The sequence below is a fragment of the Podarcis pityusensis genome (assembly GCF_964106645.2).
Source record: "Podarcis pityusensis genome assembly, chromosome: 1".
Classification (NCBI taxonomy): domain Eukaryota; kingdom Metazoa; phylum Chordata; class Lepidosauria; order Squamata; family Lacertidae; genus Podarcis; species Podarcis pityusensis.
The window spans coordinates 101,039,566-101,058,918 of NC_138028.1; the positions used below are offsets into that span (position 1 = coordinate 101,039,566).

General features: G+C 40.7%; 1 protein-coding gene across 15 annotated transcripts in view; it reads left to right on the plus strand.

The window, feature by feature from the left end:
* The window catches only part of ARHGAP15 (Rho GTPase activating protein 15), a 379,294-nt gene that overhangs the window by 38,080 nt on the left and 321,861 nt on the right, over nt 1-19,353 (plus strand). For all 15 annotated transcript variants that reach the window (XM_081008190.1, XM_081008185.1, XM_081008181.1 and 12 more), the window contains 4 exons: nt 734-808; nt 4,476-4,534; nt 10,219-10,306; nt 17,244-17,333. In XM_081008190.1, coding sequence (XP_080864316.1) covers nt 734-808; nt 4,476-4,534; nt 10,219-10,306; nt 17,244-17,333 — 312 coding nt within the window. The remainder of the gene's footprint in view (nt 1-733; nt 809-4,475; nt 4,535-10,218; nt 10,307-17,243; nt 17,334-19,353) is intronic.

Below are 19,353 nucleotides of genomic sequence, written 5' to 3' on the forward strand. Positions count from 1 at the left end.
GTGAAAGATGTAAATGTATTAATAAATAACTTAGAGCAAAGCACCTCTGATTCTTTCCCTCTTTCCTTAAATTTCATTGACATATTTTAAATACATATGGCAAGCTCTTTTTTTGGTGGGGGGGAGCATAATCCACAAATAGAAAAGAAGGTGCTAAATTACATGAGAGCTCCCATAGCAGGAATTCATATGTGTAGCACTAGGGAAGGAAGAAGAACCTACCTGCTGCTGTCACAGCTGCCAACATTGCAGGCAGGTAAAATGTAGTGGAGGTGATGCAGTTGGGGGGAAGCTAGGAGATAACGGGGCTGGGAATGATGCTTTTCTCTCAGTGGCAATTGGGAGAGCAATTGCATTTAACAAAGCTTGTAACTTGGCTTGGAAATAACCGATTGTCCAACCTTTTCAGAAATGTTTTCAGAGTCCATCTATGACTTGAACTGAGGGGTATTTGACTATCTCAATACAATACCGACCGACTTTAAAGAGTTATTGAAAGGGTTACTGAGCAGGCACATTAAACACGGAATTATTATTACTAGAGGTAGCGAGGGATAAAATGTTATAAATAAAGAAGGCTGCGTGTCAGTGTAATTAGCATGCAGATTCTTAGCACTTAGCGCAGAGCAAACTGCGTATGTTCTGTTAAGTTACTTTCAATCGACCCTTCCTTGTTCAGCATTGTTTGATTTGATGCTAGCAGGTTCTAACTTGTAAATGAATGCATTTTCAGATATCCCGTCATAGAAGGAATCATTCCCAACACAATTTAACACTTTCTGAGTTCATCAGCCCACTGGAGCAAACGGTAAGCAATTGTATTACAAAATTTACAATTTATTGATGTAGTTCTTTACTTCAGATTTCATTAATCAAAATGTAATGCATGTTTTTTGGAGGGTAAGTACTTAGGGCTGCAGATGCCTCAATATATTAATAGGGTAAAGAGAACTAAAGATTTGGGGGAAGGTTGGTTAAACAGTGAAAAGAATAATTTTGGAATCTACAAACCATTGTGGTGAATGATATACAATTTCAATTACCCATTAACTCAAGAAAATTAAAGCTGACATTTCAGCAATACTAATAGATATTTATTACATGATGACATTGCTTATCCAAAAATGGATGTGTTTAGCAAAATGAATAAAATCAAGAGAAAATGCTAGGCATGAAGTTGCTTTCTGAAGAGTTTGCTACTCAGTGAGGAGCAGGGATAAACCTGTAGAAAACCTGTAGAAAAAATAGTCCTGGTGTGTTCCCCGTTTCCACTTGCACTATGGTTCCTAAAGTAGATGAGAAACTCTCAGATAGAGATAAGTCTGGATTTGCTGCCAATGTGCGTCCAACTCTCTTGTTCTGCTGGCACAGCATGTCTGCAGTAGCATGCTGGTCCCAATTAGTTGGCACCACCATGCCAAGTCCCGAGAATGAACCCGCATGCTTGGTTGGCTCCCTAGTGGTGTGGCTGAATAGAGAGAAAGCTTCTTCCTTCTGGTTCATGCCTAGGCAGTCTTTGCCATCACCACCTTCTCCATCCTCCCTCCAGTACAGCACAGCTCAGCAAATATAGTGAAATTTGAAACACCTAAAATTCTTCTCATATAAATGTTGCCTGGTCCCTTGGAGAACAATGTGGCCTTGGAAAGTCAGTATGTCATTGTCCATACTCACATGGTTCCTCAATACAAATATTACCCAAGAAGAGTATATAAAACAAGACCACAGGTCAATTTCTACCATACTGTTGCACTTATGTATGAATTGGGCCATGGAAGCCTTTGTTGGCAGTAGTGCTCTGTATATGCACAGAAACTTCTTGCCAGCAAGATAAAATTCTTCTACGGGTCTAACTTCCAAACCTCAGATCTAGATTGCAGTTGTCACCATCCTGCTATGAATTCTTTGCTTTCAGGTAGATGTTCAAGGCCTCAGAATGTGAACTGTATGAGAGAGACCTCAGAATTAACTATTTAGCAGATGTTTATTTGTATAAATAACAAATAAATATCAAACTAAGTTTTTGGATCAGTGCAGTATGGTTTATGGTGTGAATTTATTTGTTGCTTTGCTTTTACGGAGAACCTTTTGAATAGGAGATCTCATCTCCTGAACATTTTCCTAATCTAGGAAATTCATCCGCCCTCTACACTGGCCTCCACCCATTTAGCTGACATATCCCAACTGCTCCTTCCTTCCCCAGCGTCCTGCCCTCCAATAGATTCCCCTTCCCTCTTACCATAACATTCCATTCTCCAGGCAATTCTTCCTCCTATCCAGTCATGCTCCAGAAAACAGACCTTCTTTAAATCAATGCCCCACTGCTCTCAGTAAGACTTCTGAATAATTTTTTATACCGACTTCATAATTTTTTTCCTTGCCATTATGTAAAATATTCAAGCACACAGATAACATCTATAGAGATATTGCACGGCATAGTCACATAGATGCATTAACTGCATGAAATATGAACAAGCATAAAGCAATAAAAGCATGTCATTTTATCCTTTCCTTCGCCCCTATACAGAGTCCTTGAATTCTTCTGCCTTATTTCTGTGCTCGTTTATGTTCAGGGCTATTGCTCCCTCAACCTTTCTGCATCTAGAAAGGTGCAGGAACAGTACAGCTAAAAAACAACACCCCCAAACAAATGATGGATATTTATTGAGGCAGAAAAGATAGCAAATGCTGTAAGGACATTTCATGTTCAGTAATCTCATGCCATCCATCTGTGGAAGGAATGAAACGATAACCTGAATCCTCCTGGAAGGATTGTGATGAAGACATTTGAACAGATGCTCACCAATGCAAAACACACGTGTCTTTCTCTGGTGCAGTTTTGACGTAATGTTTCCAACCTCTGAGGCCTGGTCATGTGTCAAAGGTTCAAAGAAAAGGACTGTGGGAAGAGAGCATGTAATTCTGTGGCTCACTGCCTCCTCACTGTTACAACTGTGTCAGCCCAGAGTTGCAATTTCTGGTTGTTGCCTGTTTCCATTGGAATAAACTACTTCGGCAAGAGGGGGAAATGACCAAAATTGGGATCTGTTTCAGAGAAACTAATCTGAAGCTTGGATGGTAAACAGGAGCCATCTCCAATTCACATTTTAGCCAGGGGAAAATAACTTCCTTCCTTGTACGTATCCTGGCAAGAACAGTGTGCATATGTAAGGTACAGAATGAGAAGGGGAACAGGCCAGATGTTTGCTATAATCTTGGTGCCATGGGGTGGGAGAAGGCTGGATGATTTATGTGAACATGATCAAAAAATCCTTGCATTGCTTTATGGAGCAACAACCTGATTCTGAGTGGAGCAACAATCTGTTTATTGAGGAACAGTTCTTTGGGTGATCCATTTTTTTCTTCGGCATTCAGTACTGAAAATATGGTCCAACATACACAAATCTATGCATTAGTACCTATAGCCTGTGCTTCCAAAAATTTCAGGAGCTCATGAAGAACGTGTGTTATGTAGCATATGCGTTTCCCAACATGTTCCAAAATCTCAGCTGTTCATAAAAATGCAGAGTATGCTCCTGATACTGTAACATACGTTTTCATATTTATATTCCAAAATTTGGCTTACATATAATGAAAACAAACAATATTATATATGAATCTTTTATGGACTGTTTGCATATTTTAATTAAAAAGTGTATTTTAAACTTAATAACTTATTTTATGGCAACAGATAACCTTATATAAAATTGTGCAGCAGTGTAATAAAATGCCTGCATCTCTAAGCCAGGCCTGAATAACTGAAGTGACCCACTGTAGTTGAATGCAGCACACAGGTCCAGTGTTGTAGCCTGCTAGTAGGCTGACAAACTCCTTGTTTTGGCAGTCCTGGGGAGAAAAAGCCAAGGAATTTCTCAATAGGTTTATTGAGGCTTTGGAGAACCACCACACAGGGCTGGTGGCTCTGTCTAAGTTCGTAAATTGTGCAGACCTGGATTCAAATATAAGCAGAGGTGAGGTAGTAGTCCAACCAATGTGGTGTTAATTTCTGTATCCTGTCTTGTTTCATGGGCTCTGGGCAGTCTCAAGCCCTATATTCTGCACCTGTTCAGACCAAAGTTCAGAATCTTCTAGGCCACTATGAGAAATTTCATATGGTGGCTTGTAGCTATCCACTGTTGGATCCTAGGGCAAGTGTTTCTACCGGTGGGTCCTGCTAAGATACATGGCTGCTAGCTGCTGCTAAAGGATGCCTTTTGCTTTTCCCGGCCCTTCACTGATACGTTTTCTTGCAACATTTCTGTTTTCATTTCTGTTCGTTTTTTAAGACTTTGTAACAAGCCCTTCAACACATAATACCTGCCTTAGCTGGGGAGCACAGCTCAACTAGGTTTAAGCTGCATTTGTGAACATATATTAAAACAATTGGGTGGGAACTAGTTTCTTTGGCAGTATGCCAGTGTAGGGAAACCTGAAAGCACAAATAAGATTTAGCATATGTTTCTTCTTTATTGCAGGTAATCAAAGAAGGGTGTCTTCTAAAAGCTAAAATTGCAGATGGAGGCAAGAAGCAAAGGTATGAGGCAATAACCAAAACTTACAGTATAAGCAAAAGTGTTAGAAAGCTCATTATCTCTTGAAGGGGTAGCTATAAGAGCCTGACCTGCAGACTAAGCTCAAAGTATCATAGTAATTTCATAAGGTGACATCATATGGTACACAGAATTCATGGGTCTTTCTTCTGTATTATAAATTAGGAAGGGTAATATATTTCTATGTTATTAATCTGCAGCAAATACATAGTTTAAGAACATTGGGGTTCGATTATGGTAAAAGTTTCACAAAATAATGTATTTTATCCATTGGGTGCCTTTTTTGTTTTTAAAGTGATTTCAGTGGAAGCAGAAACAAGATACTGATTCATTATCTTTAATTGTAGCAATTCTTGTTTTGCCCTGGCTACACTGTTTACACTGGCTAGATTTTCATTTTCTTAAGTTTTAACCCTCCCAATGTTGTTGTTGTTGTTTTAAAAAGCCCCCAAACAGAGTCCTTTAAAAAGAAAAGAATTAAACTGGGGAATCTTTTAGAAATAAGTGCATCCTGCTGTGTTTTCATAATAGGTGCTGTATTAGCAAGCTGCAGTTCTTGTGCCACTTCTGCCCTCAGCCTCAGGCAGAGGACTTGAAACTGGCAGTGGCAAGCACATGGATCACTCTGCCCAGACCGTAATTTGAGGGGAAGGGAAATCGTTGCTTTTCAAACTGGAGGTGGAAATGTCATTAGTAATTAGTGATTATTGAGTGTAGAAAATATATTGGGATTCAGAGGCTGGATTAGCAGATTTTTGAGGCAACTTCAACTCAAAAATTCTGTGTCTGGAATCTGGATTGTCACGGCTGTATTTCTTCATAGTGACTGTGGTAATTTACAGCTGATTTCACTGTATTTACTTTCTGAGGCCGTACAGTCTTATGGACATATAGTATCTTAGTTTTCACTTGGAGAATGGAGTGCAGGAGGCAGGTAGCTATCTCTCTGAAGAGTTAAGTTTTTACGTAGAGCACCATTTTCATGTCAGGAGACCCTTTCGAACAACCAACTCTGCAGGAAAAACTGAAGTAGTATTGTTCTGTGAGAAGACTGTAGTACCAGAGTAAGTGAACATTTAAATTGGTTTATATAGTCACTAAACTCCTGGGTTCTCACTTGGGTCGAATAACCTTTTTCTAATGAAGGAGTAGCCACCATTGTCCTCTCCCAACTCCCATCTTCAACCATTGACTATACAGGCTGGGGCTGGTGGGTCCAAAATTGGCACTGTATTGAGTGCCCCTGTTCTAATCAAATGACTGCTCGACCATTTTATTTATTAATTGCATGTATTTTACCTTGCCCGTTGTACAAGTAAAGCTTAGGGTGGGAATTTGTCCTTCTCCTTTCCCCCCCACAAGAGCCTCAAGGGATAAGTCCCTTATCAAGGGATAAGGAAGGGGAGTCACTCAGTGCAATCCGTGTGGCCGAGAGGAGCTTGAACCTAGTCAAGCAACTCAGCTCACATGAATCTTAACTCAAGACTTCATCCTATTCCAAGAATCTTTAGGGCAGCCAGATGAAAGAGAGGGAGCACGCCTGCTGAAATTCTCGTTTCCACACAACTATTAAAGGTGTATGAGCCCTTTTCCTTATTTGGATCTGGCCCCTCTGTGAAGAAGTGAAGCATGTCTGCAAAATTAAATGTTGTCTAAATCTGCTTATGCTATTTTTGAGAATGCTTTTGCCATTTATACAAAATAAAAGATGTGTGGAATCTATTAGTAACTCTTCATGCCCAGTACAGGAAAACAATGCCTGATCTTCCTGCTCCTGTGGTTAAACATTGGGGGGGGGGGGGCAGAAATGGAGGTGTCATAAGTTTTGTTATAAACCTAGAATTACCCACTTAAACTTAAGTCCCTGCTTCTCTAAGAACATATAGCAATCAATGCAAACTGTGTTGGTCTTATAGTGTGCTGCCATCAGGTGTCCATTTGCCAGAATGCAAATACAGTGGTCACAAGGAGAAAGCTGTAGAAGTTCATTGCTTTTAGTTTACAAAAAGCTGCTTGAAGTTTGACATTATGTTTTATGCAGCTGTGTAGTTCATATTTATCTTTTTGCATGAAAACAGTTTACAGGTGTTTTATATCTGAGAGTTGCAGGGGTTTTCTCTCTCTCTCTCTTGCATCGTTTTGATGCAGCATTCTAACTGATTTTGTCTCCTTTTAATCTGTTGCTAAACTGTCACGTTGGGGCCACCAGACAAACCTCAACATGGTGTCATTCTTTAAAATGTATTTAATCAATTTTGTTAGGTTAACTTTTATTTCAAAAAAACCCAAAACTTCACTGGCAATCCAAAGATCAAAAGCTGCAGTCACACCATATGTCCAGCTGTATATTTTACCTTTTGCTGAACTGATTTTTTCTAAGACAGAAAAACCCCCACCCCTGACTCTATATGGAATTGTATGTATATTTCGTAATGCTAAAGACATGTATTTCTACATAAATGTTAGCAATACTAGAGTATGCTGTCCTTTGCATGTGATAGTTCCATTTTTCTTTTTTAACCCAGGGCAAGGGAAAATTTACTCCTCTGGATGTTATTTTACTACAACTCTCATCATTTGATACCACCGGCCATGCTGACTGGGGCTGATGGAAGTTGGAGTCTAACAACATTTGGAAGGTTCCAAGCTACCCTCTGCCTTAGTATCCCTCTTTTTCTTAACAAACCTCAAAGCTGGTGCTACTGATTCAGTTCACCTTAGCCTAGGGTACAATGCTCCTCTGGGATGCCAATCCACCCAATGAATACCAGTGCTCTGGAATCTTTTGCATAGAATAATATTTTGGACCTCCCCCCCCACCTCCGTGAATATGTACTTAAAAAACAACAACTAAGGAAATGTGTTTTTTTATGTGCCAGTATTTCAGAAAACAAGAGGAAGTAATGAAACTCATATACAGTGGTGCCTCGCAAGACGAAATGAATTCGTTCTGCGAGTTTTTTCGTCTTGCGATTTTTTCGTCTTGCGAAGCACAGTTTCCCATAGGGTATTAACGGTTTTAAGAAAAAGGAAACAAACTTGCAAGACGTTTTCATTTTTCGTCTTGCGAAGCAAGCCCATAGGGAAATTCGTCTTGCGAAGCAACTCAAAAAACGAAAAACTCTTTCGTCTTGCGCGTTTTTCATCTTGAGAGGCATTCGTCTTGCGAGGTACCACTGTATGACAGACAGAAATCTAAAGGTAGGAAGTATGCCATGTCCATATGTGGTAAACACTGTGCCACAGTCCATTCTTTAGTTAGGAATAGAAGTTCAGGCTAATGTAATCCTGACATTCATTACTTTAATATATTACTGAACTGGACTACAGAAACCCACTGCAGTAATACATGAACTGGATCTTAAAAACATCTAAGTTCTGGTGTTTGTCTCTGCCTTCCCACTTTGCAAAGTGGCTTCTACAGTGGTACCTTGGGTTACATATGCTTCAGGTTACATACACTTCAGGTTACAGACTCCGCTAACCCAGAAATAGTACCTCGGGTTAAGAACTTTGCTTCAGGATGAGAACAGAAATCGTGCTCCAGCAGCGCGGCGGCAGCAGGAGGCCCCATTAGCTAAAGTGGTGCTTCAGGTTAAGAACAGTTTCAGGTTAAGAACAGACCTCCAGAACGAATTAAGTACTTAACCCGAGGTACCACTGTACAGGATAGGATCTACATATTTAGCATGCATTAAAGGTAAAGGTAAAGGTACCCCTGCCCGTACGGGCCAGTCTTGCCAGACTCTAGGGTTGTGCGCTCATCTCACTCTATAGGCCGGGAGCCAGCGCTGTCCACAGACACTTCTGGGTCACGTGGCCAGCATGGCAAGCTGCATCTGGCAAGCCAGCGCAGCACACGGAACACCGTTTACCTTCCCGCTATAAAGCGGTACCTATTTATCTACTTGCACCCAGGGGTGCTTTTGAACTGCTAGGTTGGCATGCATTAATCCTATTCAAATGATGGACCAGAAGTAAAATATCTGGAGTGGCAGTACTGATTGTCCCAACTTTCTCAGACTGTCGCTGGATATTTCTATTTTGCTTTTCAGTCTAAAGAAACAAGTGAAAAAATTGTCTCTGCTTACAAAATGACGACAAACCGTGATGGGCCTTGCTCTAGCAAAACATGAACCTTTGCATGGACTTCAGTGAAAGTGTTCTACTTATTATGCCAACTTGAGACACGAGAGAGAGTACAACTGTAAATCCCCTTACTTGGAAGTAAATTCATTTTAATTATTTCCACTTGTAGTAAATGGCAATATTCAAGCAATAGCAGTACATCTACTGCAGCAGAACTGCAGAGCCACCCTCCTAACACCAGGGCTGCTGCTGCTTACCTGGATGGGGTTGGGTTGGAGTGGTAGCCCTGAAGGGGCCAGTCTGGTGCTCCTGCCAGTACACCTGTGGTCCTGACCTTGCCACCTCCCAGCCCAGCAAGCCCACCATATGCACCACTACTGAAGCCAAGGCAGACTTAAATACATTTGAGCCAATTGATTTCAGTGGTTTATGTCCACTTAATTTTGTGCTGCATTGTGGCAAATCTTTGTAATCAACAAGTTGCAAACGATGCAACATTATCATCTTTGAAATCCATTATAATTGCCTTCAAATGGTGAATTAAAGCACTTGAGCTCTAACATGGCTCACACAAGTCTGCAGATTGAATTTGATGGTAATTTCAAACAGGGCATCTTTCCCCATGAAATATGAGGTGATACGGCTGCATGAGACTACTACTGTCCCAAATAAGCTAAACATTTAAATCAGATCTTGCTATAAAGAGTTTAAGACTGAGGTGACAGCTTTAGCAGAATTTCACTCATTACACAGAGGCAAACTTGGTTTGCCAACAAAAGAAGACTCAGCAAGGAAGACTCTCTAAGTGTATGCATCTATTATATGCATGGGTTTTTAAAAATACATATCAGATGTTTATATATATTCTTAAATGCCGTATATCTTTAAAAAATGCAAAGCATTAAGTAGTCCTATAGAACTAGTTTCTTCAGCTCTTTTGATAGCTCATTATCCTCTTTCCTTTATTCTTCTACTTTGTTTCATCCTGATTTCCTACCACTTGCTGTGCTGTGAATTGGTCTTGCAGTAGAGCAACCTAGAAAGCATAGTTGTCATAATCAGACTACTGAACCAGACTTGTAAATATAACTAAGGATAAAGCTGTAGCTGTTTGGACACAGCATCTGAGCTACCAAACCATTGGGCTAAACCCATGCAGTTGCAATTCTGTCAATATTAGAAGAGATGTACTGAATACTGTTTTGAATTTGGATCGTGTTCTTAAGTGCACGCCTGACTGCCCAGCTTGGAAAAATCAAATAAACTTTATTCTAGCAGATGACCGTGATCTGTAAATAGTTTGGAACCCTGGGCTCAGTAGTGCTGCTTGTGGTGGGGCTGAGCTGCAGGGGTTCACCAGTCTAGTGGTCCTACTGTTGCAATCATTATCCCCAACCCACACCACTGGCCTGCCTTGCTCCAGCCCTCTCTAGGTAAGCAGTAGTAATGGTTTCTGGAGTCCAGCCCTGATGCATCACATGTGCTTGGCCTGCAAAAGTGAATCTGTCTTTATGTACGAAGTAATCTATGTTTGCTTAATTGATCCTTTTTCAATAAAACTGTTGTTATTTCTTTAAAGGAAAAACTGGACGACTTCTTGGCTTGTTCTCACCGGTCAGAAAATAGAATTTTACAAGGAATCCAAGCAGGCAGCCGCGGCCAATCTGGTAAGCAGCTCACTTTCTTACGCCTTTTTCTTTTTCAGAAATGTTGTTGAACATAAAGTTTGGCATCATAAAAGAGCACAGAACTATTAAGCCTTAGACTTCTAAGATCTGATGTAAGAAAATGACTCAATAAACTTTTAATCAGATGAGAGAGGAGGGGAAATAGAACTCAGCATATCTTTTATTAAGAGGTGCTTTTTGAAAATAATTGCAAAGTGAGACGGATGGTGAGTGGCTCTCCAGTAATGTGGAGGTAACACTTTAAATTAAGGTGCCAGTTATAAATGCTTTATTCTTATTTATGAAATGATCTCTAAATGCAACTACTTCCTCAAATAATGTATTATAAAGTATGTTATAAAATGCATTAGTAATAAATGCTTAACAGATGAGGCGATGAGAATCTGTTACAAAGGATATTATAAGACGTAAATTGTATTAAACCCTGTGTATGCATCTTTAATACATGAATTTAAGTTGCTATTGAGCTTGCTGTAAAGTGACTTGCATATCATAAATAATAATAAAGTAGTTATAAATGGCACCTTAATATAGGGTGTTACCAAAGAGCAAAACACTGTAAGTTAGCAAAGTGATTTTTATCTTCATATAAATGTGACATATTCTACATCTGGCTAACATTTCCTGAATATTCCTTATGACTCTATCTAATATAGTTAATGCACCTCAAAGTAGAATTCAGTATACTTTTGGGGAGGAAAAGTTCCTTGAGGGGAGCCCTTCGATTGTAGCCTTCAGATATGTGACAGATATGTTGTACAAATAATCACGGCATGTTTCCCTTCAGTGCTAGCTGCTGCTGAGATTGAGCCTCCTCTACTCTGGACTCCGGAAAAACAGAGAAATCCATAAATTAGTGACACTATAGACTGAACAGGGAAAGGTTTGACAGAGCCCTATTGTGATGGCTTCCCAAGGCTTGATCAAACCTGCCATACCGTATTGGTTTGATGGGTGACCAAAAAGGTGCACTATATGACAGGAGTCAGAAACAATAAATAAATTTAGATATGTTAGGTGATATGGAGCCCCCTGCTTGTTTCCTTGCTTTTTATTAGTTTGACCATTGGAACTGTGAGCTATAGGGAAGCTTGTCCTTCTCCTTCAATGGTTCATTATGGGAATGAAGGAGAAAATGTGTTGTATATCTCTTGCTGGTAATATGATAGGCTTTTATGCTGCAGTGATAACATAGTATGTTTCCATTTTCAAACAAAATGTGTATCAAGTGAAAATGGACTGGAACCTGAAGTTATACTGTCACACGTTTGTTCATAAGATTCACATTATATTCTTAAATAACACTTGCCATATTAATTATGAATTTGCAGTTCCAGTACTCAGAATTCAAGATTGCTGCCTGGATCCTAAAATCCTTGGATTATTTAGATTGCACAGCAATCACAAATTGTGATCATCAAGCTGATACACAGGCCACAGAAGTCCTGCATTATGGCATTCCAGTTGCTTAATTGTGCTCCTTTTGCAGTCCAAAAGTGGGCTGTGTAGTTTATCTATTTTGGTGTTTTGAGTGCCAGAGTATGGCTGGAGGGGCAAAATGATCCTCAAAAGTCTTCTTTTATTTCTGCGTGTTTGTTCTCTGATTGGCAGCTACTTTGGTCCTGATGGAGTTGTTTGCAGATTGGAGACGTCTTCAGGAGATGATGGAGAAAAATGCTTTGTTTAGAGGAAGCAGTTTAAATCCAAGTGGGGAAATGTTCCATTCAAAGAAAGTGATTTGAATCCGAACTGGTTCCTCCAAACAGAGTTTACCCCCCCCCCCCTTTGCAGAGATCTGTAGTAGTTCTAGCCACCTGTCACAGTTGAGTTGGGGGAATGAGGGATTTGGCCTGTTGGCCAAATCCAATTCCTCACCCTGATTTAAAGTACCTCTAGTGGATACTCCAGTGGTTGTCTTATCATCATCAGCCACAGAGAAACAAAAAGGGCAGGAGCTTAAGGACAGATTGAGTTAGCCCCCAGGAACCTGAATCTGTGGCCCATACAGGCATTTTTTAGTAACTCAGTCTTTGCAAAGGAGTTTTTGGAACTGCTGGTGGCTCTTAGGACCAACCCTTCATTTAGTATCTTCCAGGTGACTGCTAGGACTGGCCGCTAATGCTGTGGTGGGATGCACACTAGCGATGCCAATGGAAGGTGGACCCAGGGTCTCAACTGAGACCGGCAGGCTCATCTTTTCAAGAAGTAAGCTTTTCAAACAGTCTGATTTCATTCCTTGGTGAAAATAAAAGAAAGCCACAGCACATCCTTCCTTTCAGAACAACAGTTCAAGGGAATCTACCAGTTTCAGGTCTAAGTAGCAATGTTCCAAGTCCACTAAGTCTTAATCTAGATCCTCCAGAGGAGCATCATCATCCCCAAAAGGCAACTAGCCCCACCCCAGCAACTGATGCCAAATTGATCAACTTCCTCAGTCACGTTGAAGACCCTTTTCAGGCTTCACAATGAAGTTGTTGTCCACCACCATGAATGCATGGGTCAGAAAGGCAGGTTCAAAAAGGTTTGTCAAGAGGCCAAGGAACAGGTTTAGGGCTTAACCAAAGTCCAGATGTAGGAGGAAACATGGATTGAAGGTGCAAACCTTCCTTTCCAATAGCACCTCCCTGTGGTACAGCCCATTAAATCTGGTACTTTTGGTATTTTGAGAAGTGGCTTCTTATGCACCACAAGCAGCCGCAAATGGAACATAAACTTGGGAAAGGGCCAGTCAATGCACAAATGTGCTTGGGCATGCAAATAGGCCAGTTTGGCTGTTGTGGTTTTATTATTGTTATTATTATTTTCTAAGGGAATAGAAATGAAGGCACTGTTCAATCAACAGATAATAAAAAATGGTCAGATCATAGGATCCAGCCTTTGCCACAAAACAATGAACTCATTATATTATTTCATTAATGTCTAAATTATCCCATTGCTAAAGTACAGCTGCTCAGAACTCCCCCCCCCCCCCAATGCCTAACAATCTGAAAAAAAAGTTCTTTACCAGAAGGAGTCTATGGAGGCAAGCTTATTTGTTTCTGATGCAGCTAATGTGATGTTTGCAGCAAACCATTCATCCTACTGTAATTTTTGATAGGAGCAAAGGAAGCAAATGTACACATGTGATTTCATTAAAAATTATTTGTTTACTGATTTTACTTTCAAGTATTGTTTACTTTAGAGAACTGAAGAATTCAACCATTAATTAAATACCGTAATATTCATTCATTGTGGTATGAATTTAATAACACAGCAATCTTATTTTGGGCATGAAAATTATGCAATTTATTACAAAGATGGATATGTTCTTAATAATCAGGAATTAATGAATTAATACATTTATGTTTTAAGTACTGGGTATAAATTGATCGTTTCTTTTAAAAATGAAACAAAAAAATGAAGCAAAATATTTCAGTGCAACAGTTCCATTCCAACAATATAGAGGGAGAAATAAAAGTGCATTCCAATAGACCTTCATACCCTTACATATATGCAGTTACATTTGGAAATAGCAAGAAACAAAACTGGACTGAGTTAATCATTACTAGTTTTTAAATAACAATGTCCTTATATATTTCAGAAGATATCCAAGTATGATAAAGCAACATATAGACCAAGGTTGCTTCCAAATGGAGCCATAGTATTACAAACTGCTCATTGAATCAATAAATTGAAACTCCGTAATCTGGCTGAAGTGTGTTGTCTGTCAGAACCTCATGAGTACATTAGGACTATCTAGAATCATTTAAGCCCTGGCTTGTGATACCATTTGCACTGCCAGGTCCTAGCAGCTTGCTCTTGGAGGTTTCTTTATCATGCAGGGAACCTACCTAAGTATAAAAGGCTCCCTGCTGGAGAAGTTAAGCCCCCAATATGTGTGTGAGTGAGAGATACGGACATGCAGGAGGAGGCAGGTCCAATGGACTCATCCCTAGTCTCCCCTTGTACAATTATAATTGAGGGCAGGGAGAAAGAAGAACTATTGAATAGGGTCTACATTTGACATTGCACGTGTGCAACTCTGCTAAACATCATAGATGTATAAAATAAAGTGGTGTGCATTGCGGACAGGCAGTGCCTCTAAAATGTGTATTGCAGACTCATTGAATTTTGCCTTCCTTTCAATTGTGTATTCTTCAGTTTTTTTCATCAATTGCTCTGACTGTAGTATAAAAATACTCTACTACTGTGTATCCTTCAGATTCAGTTGTCAGCAACATTCTATAAGGGAAATGTCTTTTTAAACACATTTCCGTTTTGACATAAAATTCTAGTCCACTATACAGTATACATTTTTCTCCCGCCAGATAGTTTATTCAGAACAGAGGGTATCTTACCTCAGGTTATTAGCCCTTCTGCACACTAATTTACTGAGTGAAGATGCCTTCCAAATCCATATGCATGGAGAATAAGATTTCATTGTAACAGGCACTTGTAGCAATTTACAGGCACAGTCCCTTCCAATGGCTTTGATGTAACATAATTGGTCTGACTGAAGAACCCAAAGCAAGGACATTTGAGTGTTGGAGGGAGTCCTCATGATAGCTTTTACTCACGCTACTGGAGGAAGTGTGTAGGATTCCTATGAATTTCATAAAGCAGAGGAAAGACGAAGATGTTTTAAATGCTTTGGATGTGTGTGTTCTTTTCAGTACTGGATACTGACAAATTAAACACGCCCCCCGCCCAGATGTCTCTCTTTAGTTTATACATTCAATATAACATTCTGGTAGGCTCTGGGGCAGGTGAGGGTGTTTTAGTCTGTCCATTCAGGTGATCATGGTAAAGAAAGGACAGTGAGAAGGATTCATAAGAAACACAAAGACATTCTGGATTTCTTGGTCGGTTCAAGGAGCTGGGTAACAGGTGGAGGCATATATGTTAATTGTTGCAGTTGGGTGGGAATGGAAAGGCTCAATCATGAATGATAGCAGGAAGGATGCAGAACTGTCAGTTCCAATACAAAACAGCAACATCTCATTTTTCAAAGGGTACTTTGCACATCTGAGCTGCTTCTGCATGCAGTTTCCTTTGCCAACTTACACAGAGCTAGATCAGTCTTTCCCAGTCCTTCCTGGAGATGGTAAGGACTGAAACGGAGACCTTCTTCCAAAACATGAGCTCTGCTACCAAGCTATAGCCCTTCCTCAATGTGAATTTCTGCTCACACAACCAAATTGGTGTGATCGCTTGTGGGCTGAGCAGCACTGGACTTAATTTAGCTTCTGGTGGAACCATGTGATGGTTTCACCATGGAATGATTGGTTCCCCCCCCCCCATGAAAAAAGAGTTTGCCACCACTTCAAGTGGATAGGCTTCCTTCAGCAACCTCTGAAGGCATTCTACTCTAATTTGGGACTCAATGCCATACAGGAAAAGTGCTGCATCACAGTGTAGTGTATTTCTCAGAGACCTCCTTGTAGGGCAGGGATGACTGTTACAAATATTTCCACCCCACAAAATACACTATCCTTGTTTAATAATCATTTGCTCAAAGGAGAGAGCATTTGCTTATGCATTCCAGCAAAGTTGACAGATTTCAAAGGAGATCCAAAGTTTATCCTTCTGTTGTTACAACTGTGATCCACCTACCTCATTGTGGTAACTAATGTGCTGTCCATTAACTTTAAAACACCAATTATTTTTTTCTGTGTTATCGGTGTAAAGAAAGATTTGAAGTAACCAGATTAGAGTTGTTCAATTGAAAATAGATTTTTAATTTCATGTAATACTAAGGCATCTGAAAAACAACAACAACATTCCTAGGAACCCTGTAACTTCCTTTCTTTTTATTCTAAAAAAGCATGATGCTCAATGTTTTTAATTAAGGGTGTCTGAAGGAACTCACTGCAAAGGACTTAAACAGAGGGGGAAAGACAAAACTTTTAAACATTAAACAGCAGTACACAAATAAGATTTTATATAAATGATATTATTTACATATGTGTCAAAATGTAATAAAACAGAGCACCGCCTTCCACAAATTCTACCTTCCTGGTTGTGCCTTTCTGATGCTTGGTTGCTATGCTGGTTGGAGGGGAAATGGCCTCTTTCTGTTCACCTTGGCTGGACAGCAGCTTCCTCAAAAGGGTTGGCACTCAGGAACTGAAACTTACAGCCCTTTCTAACATAAAAACAAACAACAAACCATCAGCAAACAAGGAACTCATGGTGCTAGGGAAATCAATAACTCATTTTAAAGCACTACTAACCTGTTCCTAAGTGTTCAGGGCCTTACAGAAAGGCATTATCTAAATCAGGCATGTCCAACCAGTAGATCGTGATCTACCAGTAGATCTCCGGCTGATCCTGGTAGATTGCGGGACCCTTATTGATCATGGGATTAAATAAAGTTTACCGAAAGTTAACAAAGAAAAGCTGGATATCTTTGGGCAATCCTACCCCAAAAAACTCAACAACTCTGGGCAGTCCTCCGCAAAAAAAACAAAAAACAATTTTGGGCAATCCACACACACCCTCTTCCTCCAATGACAATGGGTATATCACTGCCAGTTTTTTTTATACTGGGAGTAGATTGCAGTCTCCTGGAAGTTTGATGTGCCTGGCTTAAATGGTACTGAGGCAATGAACTAATTGCCCATAATAGTGGCTGTTCCTTACCTGAGCTGTCCCACTGAGTAGGCACAGCCTGGTTAAAGTACTATACACCACCTCTAAGTTTTTAGAAACAAGCTTTGCATAGATAATTGAATTCTTAAGGTACCAACATTCATTTTTCTAGTAGTCTATCCCTCAGGAAGTGGAAGTGTTTCTAATTCTGATATTAGGAGTAGGCTCATACTGTATATGGAAATTTGTACTGGAGTATTCAGATGATAGTAGTTTCCCTAGCCAATCTTTTCTGATTTTATCTGAAAAAGTTTGCTATAACTAATTCTCATTTTTTTGTCAACAGAAAGCAGGGTATAAACCTGAATGGGTGGACTTGTGTGGAGCTCACATCGAATGGACTAAAGACAAGTCTAGCAAAAAGAATGTTTTCCAGGTAGGAGATGGTTTATTATTGCCCTATCATTATTTGGCAATTTCATCATTAAAAACAAAGCAAAAAACTAAACATACCAGAGTTCCTTTCCATGCACAGTATAGAGTGTGCAGTGGCAATGCTTGTACTTTGTTAAGGCAATTGGAACACGTAACATTTTATTCACTCTTTCCTGTATTTTCCCACCCCCCTGGCCTGAAGTGTCTTGATGATTGAATCAGCTGAAAACCCTTGAGAACCTGTTGATTTGCTGATTAATGTGCCAGGTTCAATTTGTTTTTAAAAGTTGGTAGGTAATTTGTTTTTGGTTTAAGACTGGGATCCTTGACCTAGTGAACTCCTGTAAACAGAACTTTCACACGCTGCTTACATAAGCTATATTCCCAACTGAGTGGAATTTGCCTGTTTATTTTTATTATTTCTTAGGGCTTTAATGACAGGTTCATTCCAGAGCAAAGACGGCACAGGGATGGGGAGGTAAAAAAGCAACAACTCTGCATCTCTTAGAGCCAGCTCAATCAGCTATGCATTTATTCCAAAGTCAGATAATTTTAATGAATGTAAATAAAGTTTTATAGTAATGCTTATAAAGGTAAAGGGACCCCTGACCATTAGGTCCAGTTGTGGACGACTCTGGGGTTGCTCGCTCATCTCATTTTATTGGCTGAGGTAGCCGGCATACAGCTTCCAGGTCATGTTGCCAGCATGACTAAGCTGCTTCTGGCGAACCAGAGCAGCGCACGAAAACGCCGTTTACCTTCCCGCCGGAGCAGTACCTATTTATCTACTTGCACTTCGTGCTTTCAAACTGCTGGGTTGGCAGGATAAGTGATGCTTATACGCTGATGCTAAAGAAGTTGGGTTGTAGTCAACATAGCGCGAAGCAAAATGTTCTACCAGCACAATGTGCAATGAAGCATTCTCCTTTTCTCTCACACCCATTACATCTGTTCTGGGTGTTCCCCCAACCCTCCAGAGCAGATGTGGAGATGGCGCAAGGTGTGGGTGGATGGAGAGTAAATGCTATTGGGCTATCACAACTATTTAGTTGATTACTCTCCGTTGATCACAAAGGTGCTGCCTTATGAGTAACAGTGATGTAGATTTCAGCCTTACAGCATCATCCTATGCACAGAAGATTGCTGCCTCAGTTGTCAGGGCCAGCTTCAAGGGGCTGCTCCCATGAGGGTGAGCCCACTTAGGATTCCTTGACGCCTCCTCGTATACTTCCCTCATAATTTGGCTAGATTTATGTGTAAGCGACGCGGGTGGCGCTGTGGGTAAAAGCCTCAGTGCCTAGGACTTCCCGATTGTCAGGTCGGCGGTTCGAATCCCCGCGGCGGGGTGCGCTCCCGTCACTCGGTCCCAGCGCCTGCCAACCTAGCAGTTCGAAAGCACCCCCGGGTGCAAGTAGATAAATAGGGACCGCTTACTAGCGGGAAGGTAAACGGCGTTCCGTGTGCTGCGCTGGCTCGCCAGATGCAGCTTGTCACGCTGGCCACGTGACCTGGACGTGTCTGTGGACAGCGCTGGCTCCCGGCCTATAGAGTGAGATGAGCGCACACCCCTAGAGTATGTCAAGACTGGCCCGTACGGGCAGGGGTACCTTTACCTTTTTTATGTGTAAGCACCTGCTAAAAAAACAACTAGCTTGCAAGCATTGGGTGACGCTCCCAGCCAACTGGATGCTGTGCTGAGTGGTCAGCTGGGCTAAGTAGATGGCCATGCCCCACCCCCACCAAACAACAGCAACAACAACAACAACAACAATATATTATTGATACCCCGCCCATCTGGCTGGGTTTCCCCAGCCACTCTGGGCGGCTCCCAACCGAATATTAAAAACACAATATAGCATTAAACATTAAAAACTTCCCTAAACAGGGCTGCCTTCAGATGTCTTTTTGAAAAATAAGATAGTTGCTTATTGCCTTGACATCTGAAGGGAGGGCGTTCCACAGGGCAGGCGCCACTACCGAGAAGGCCCTCTGCCTAGTTCCCTGTAACCTCACTTCTCGCA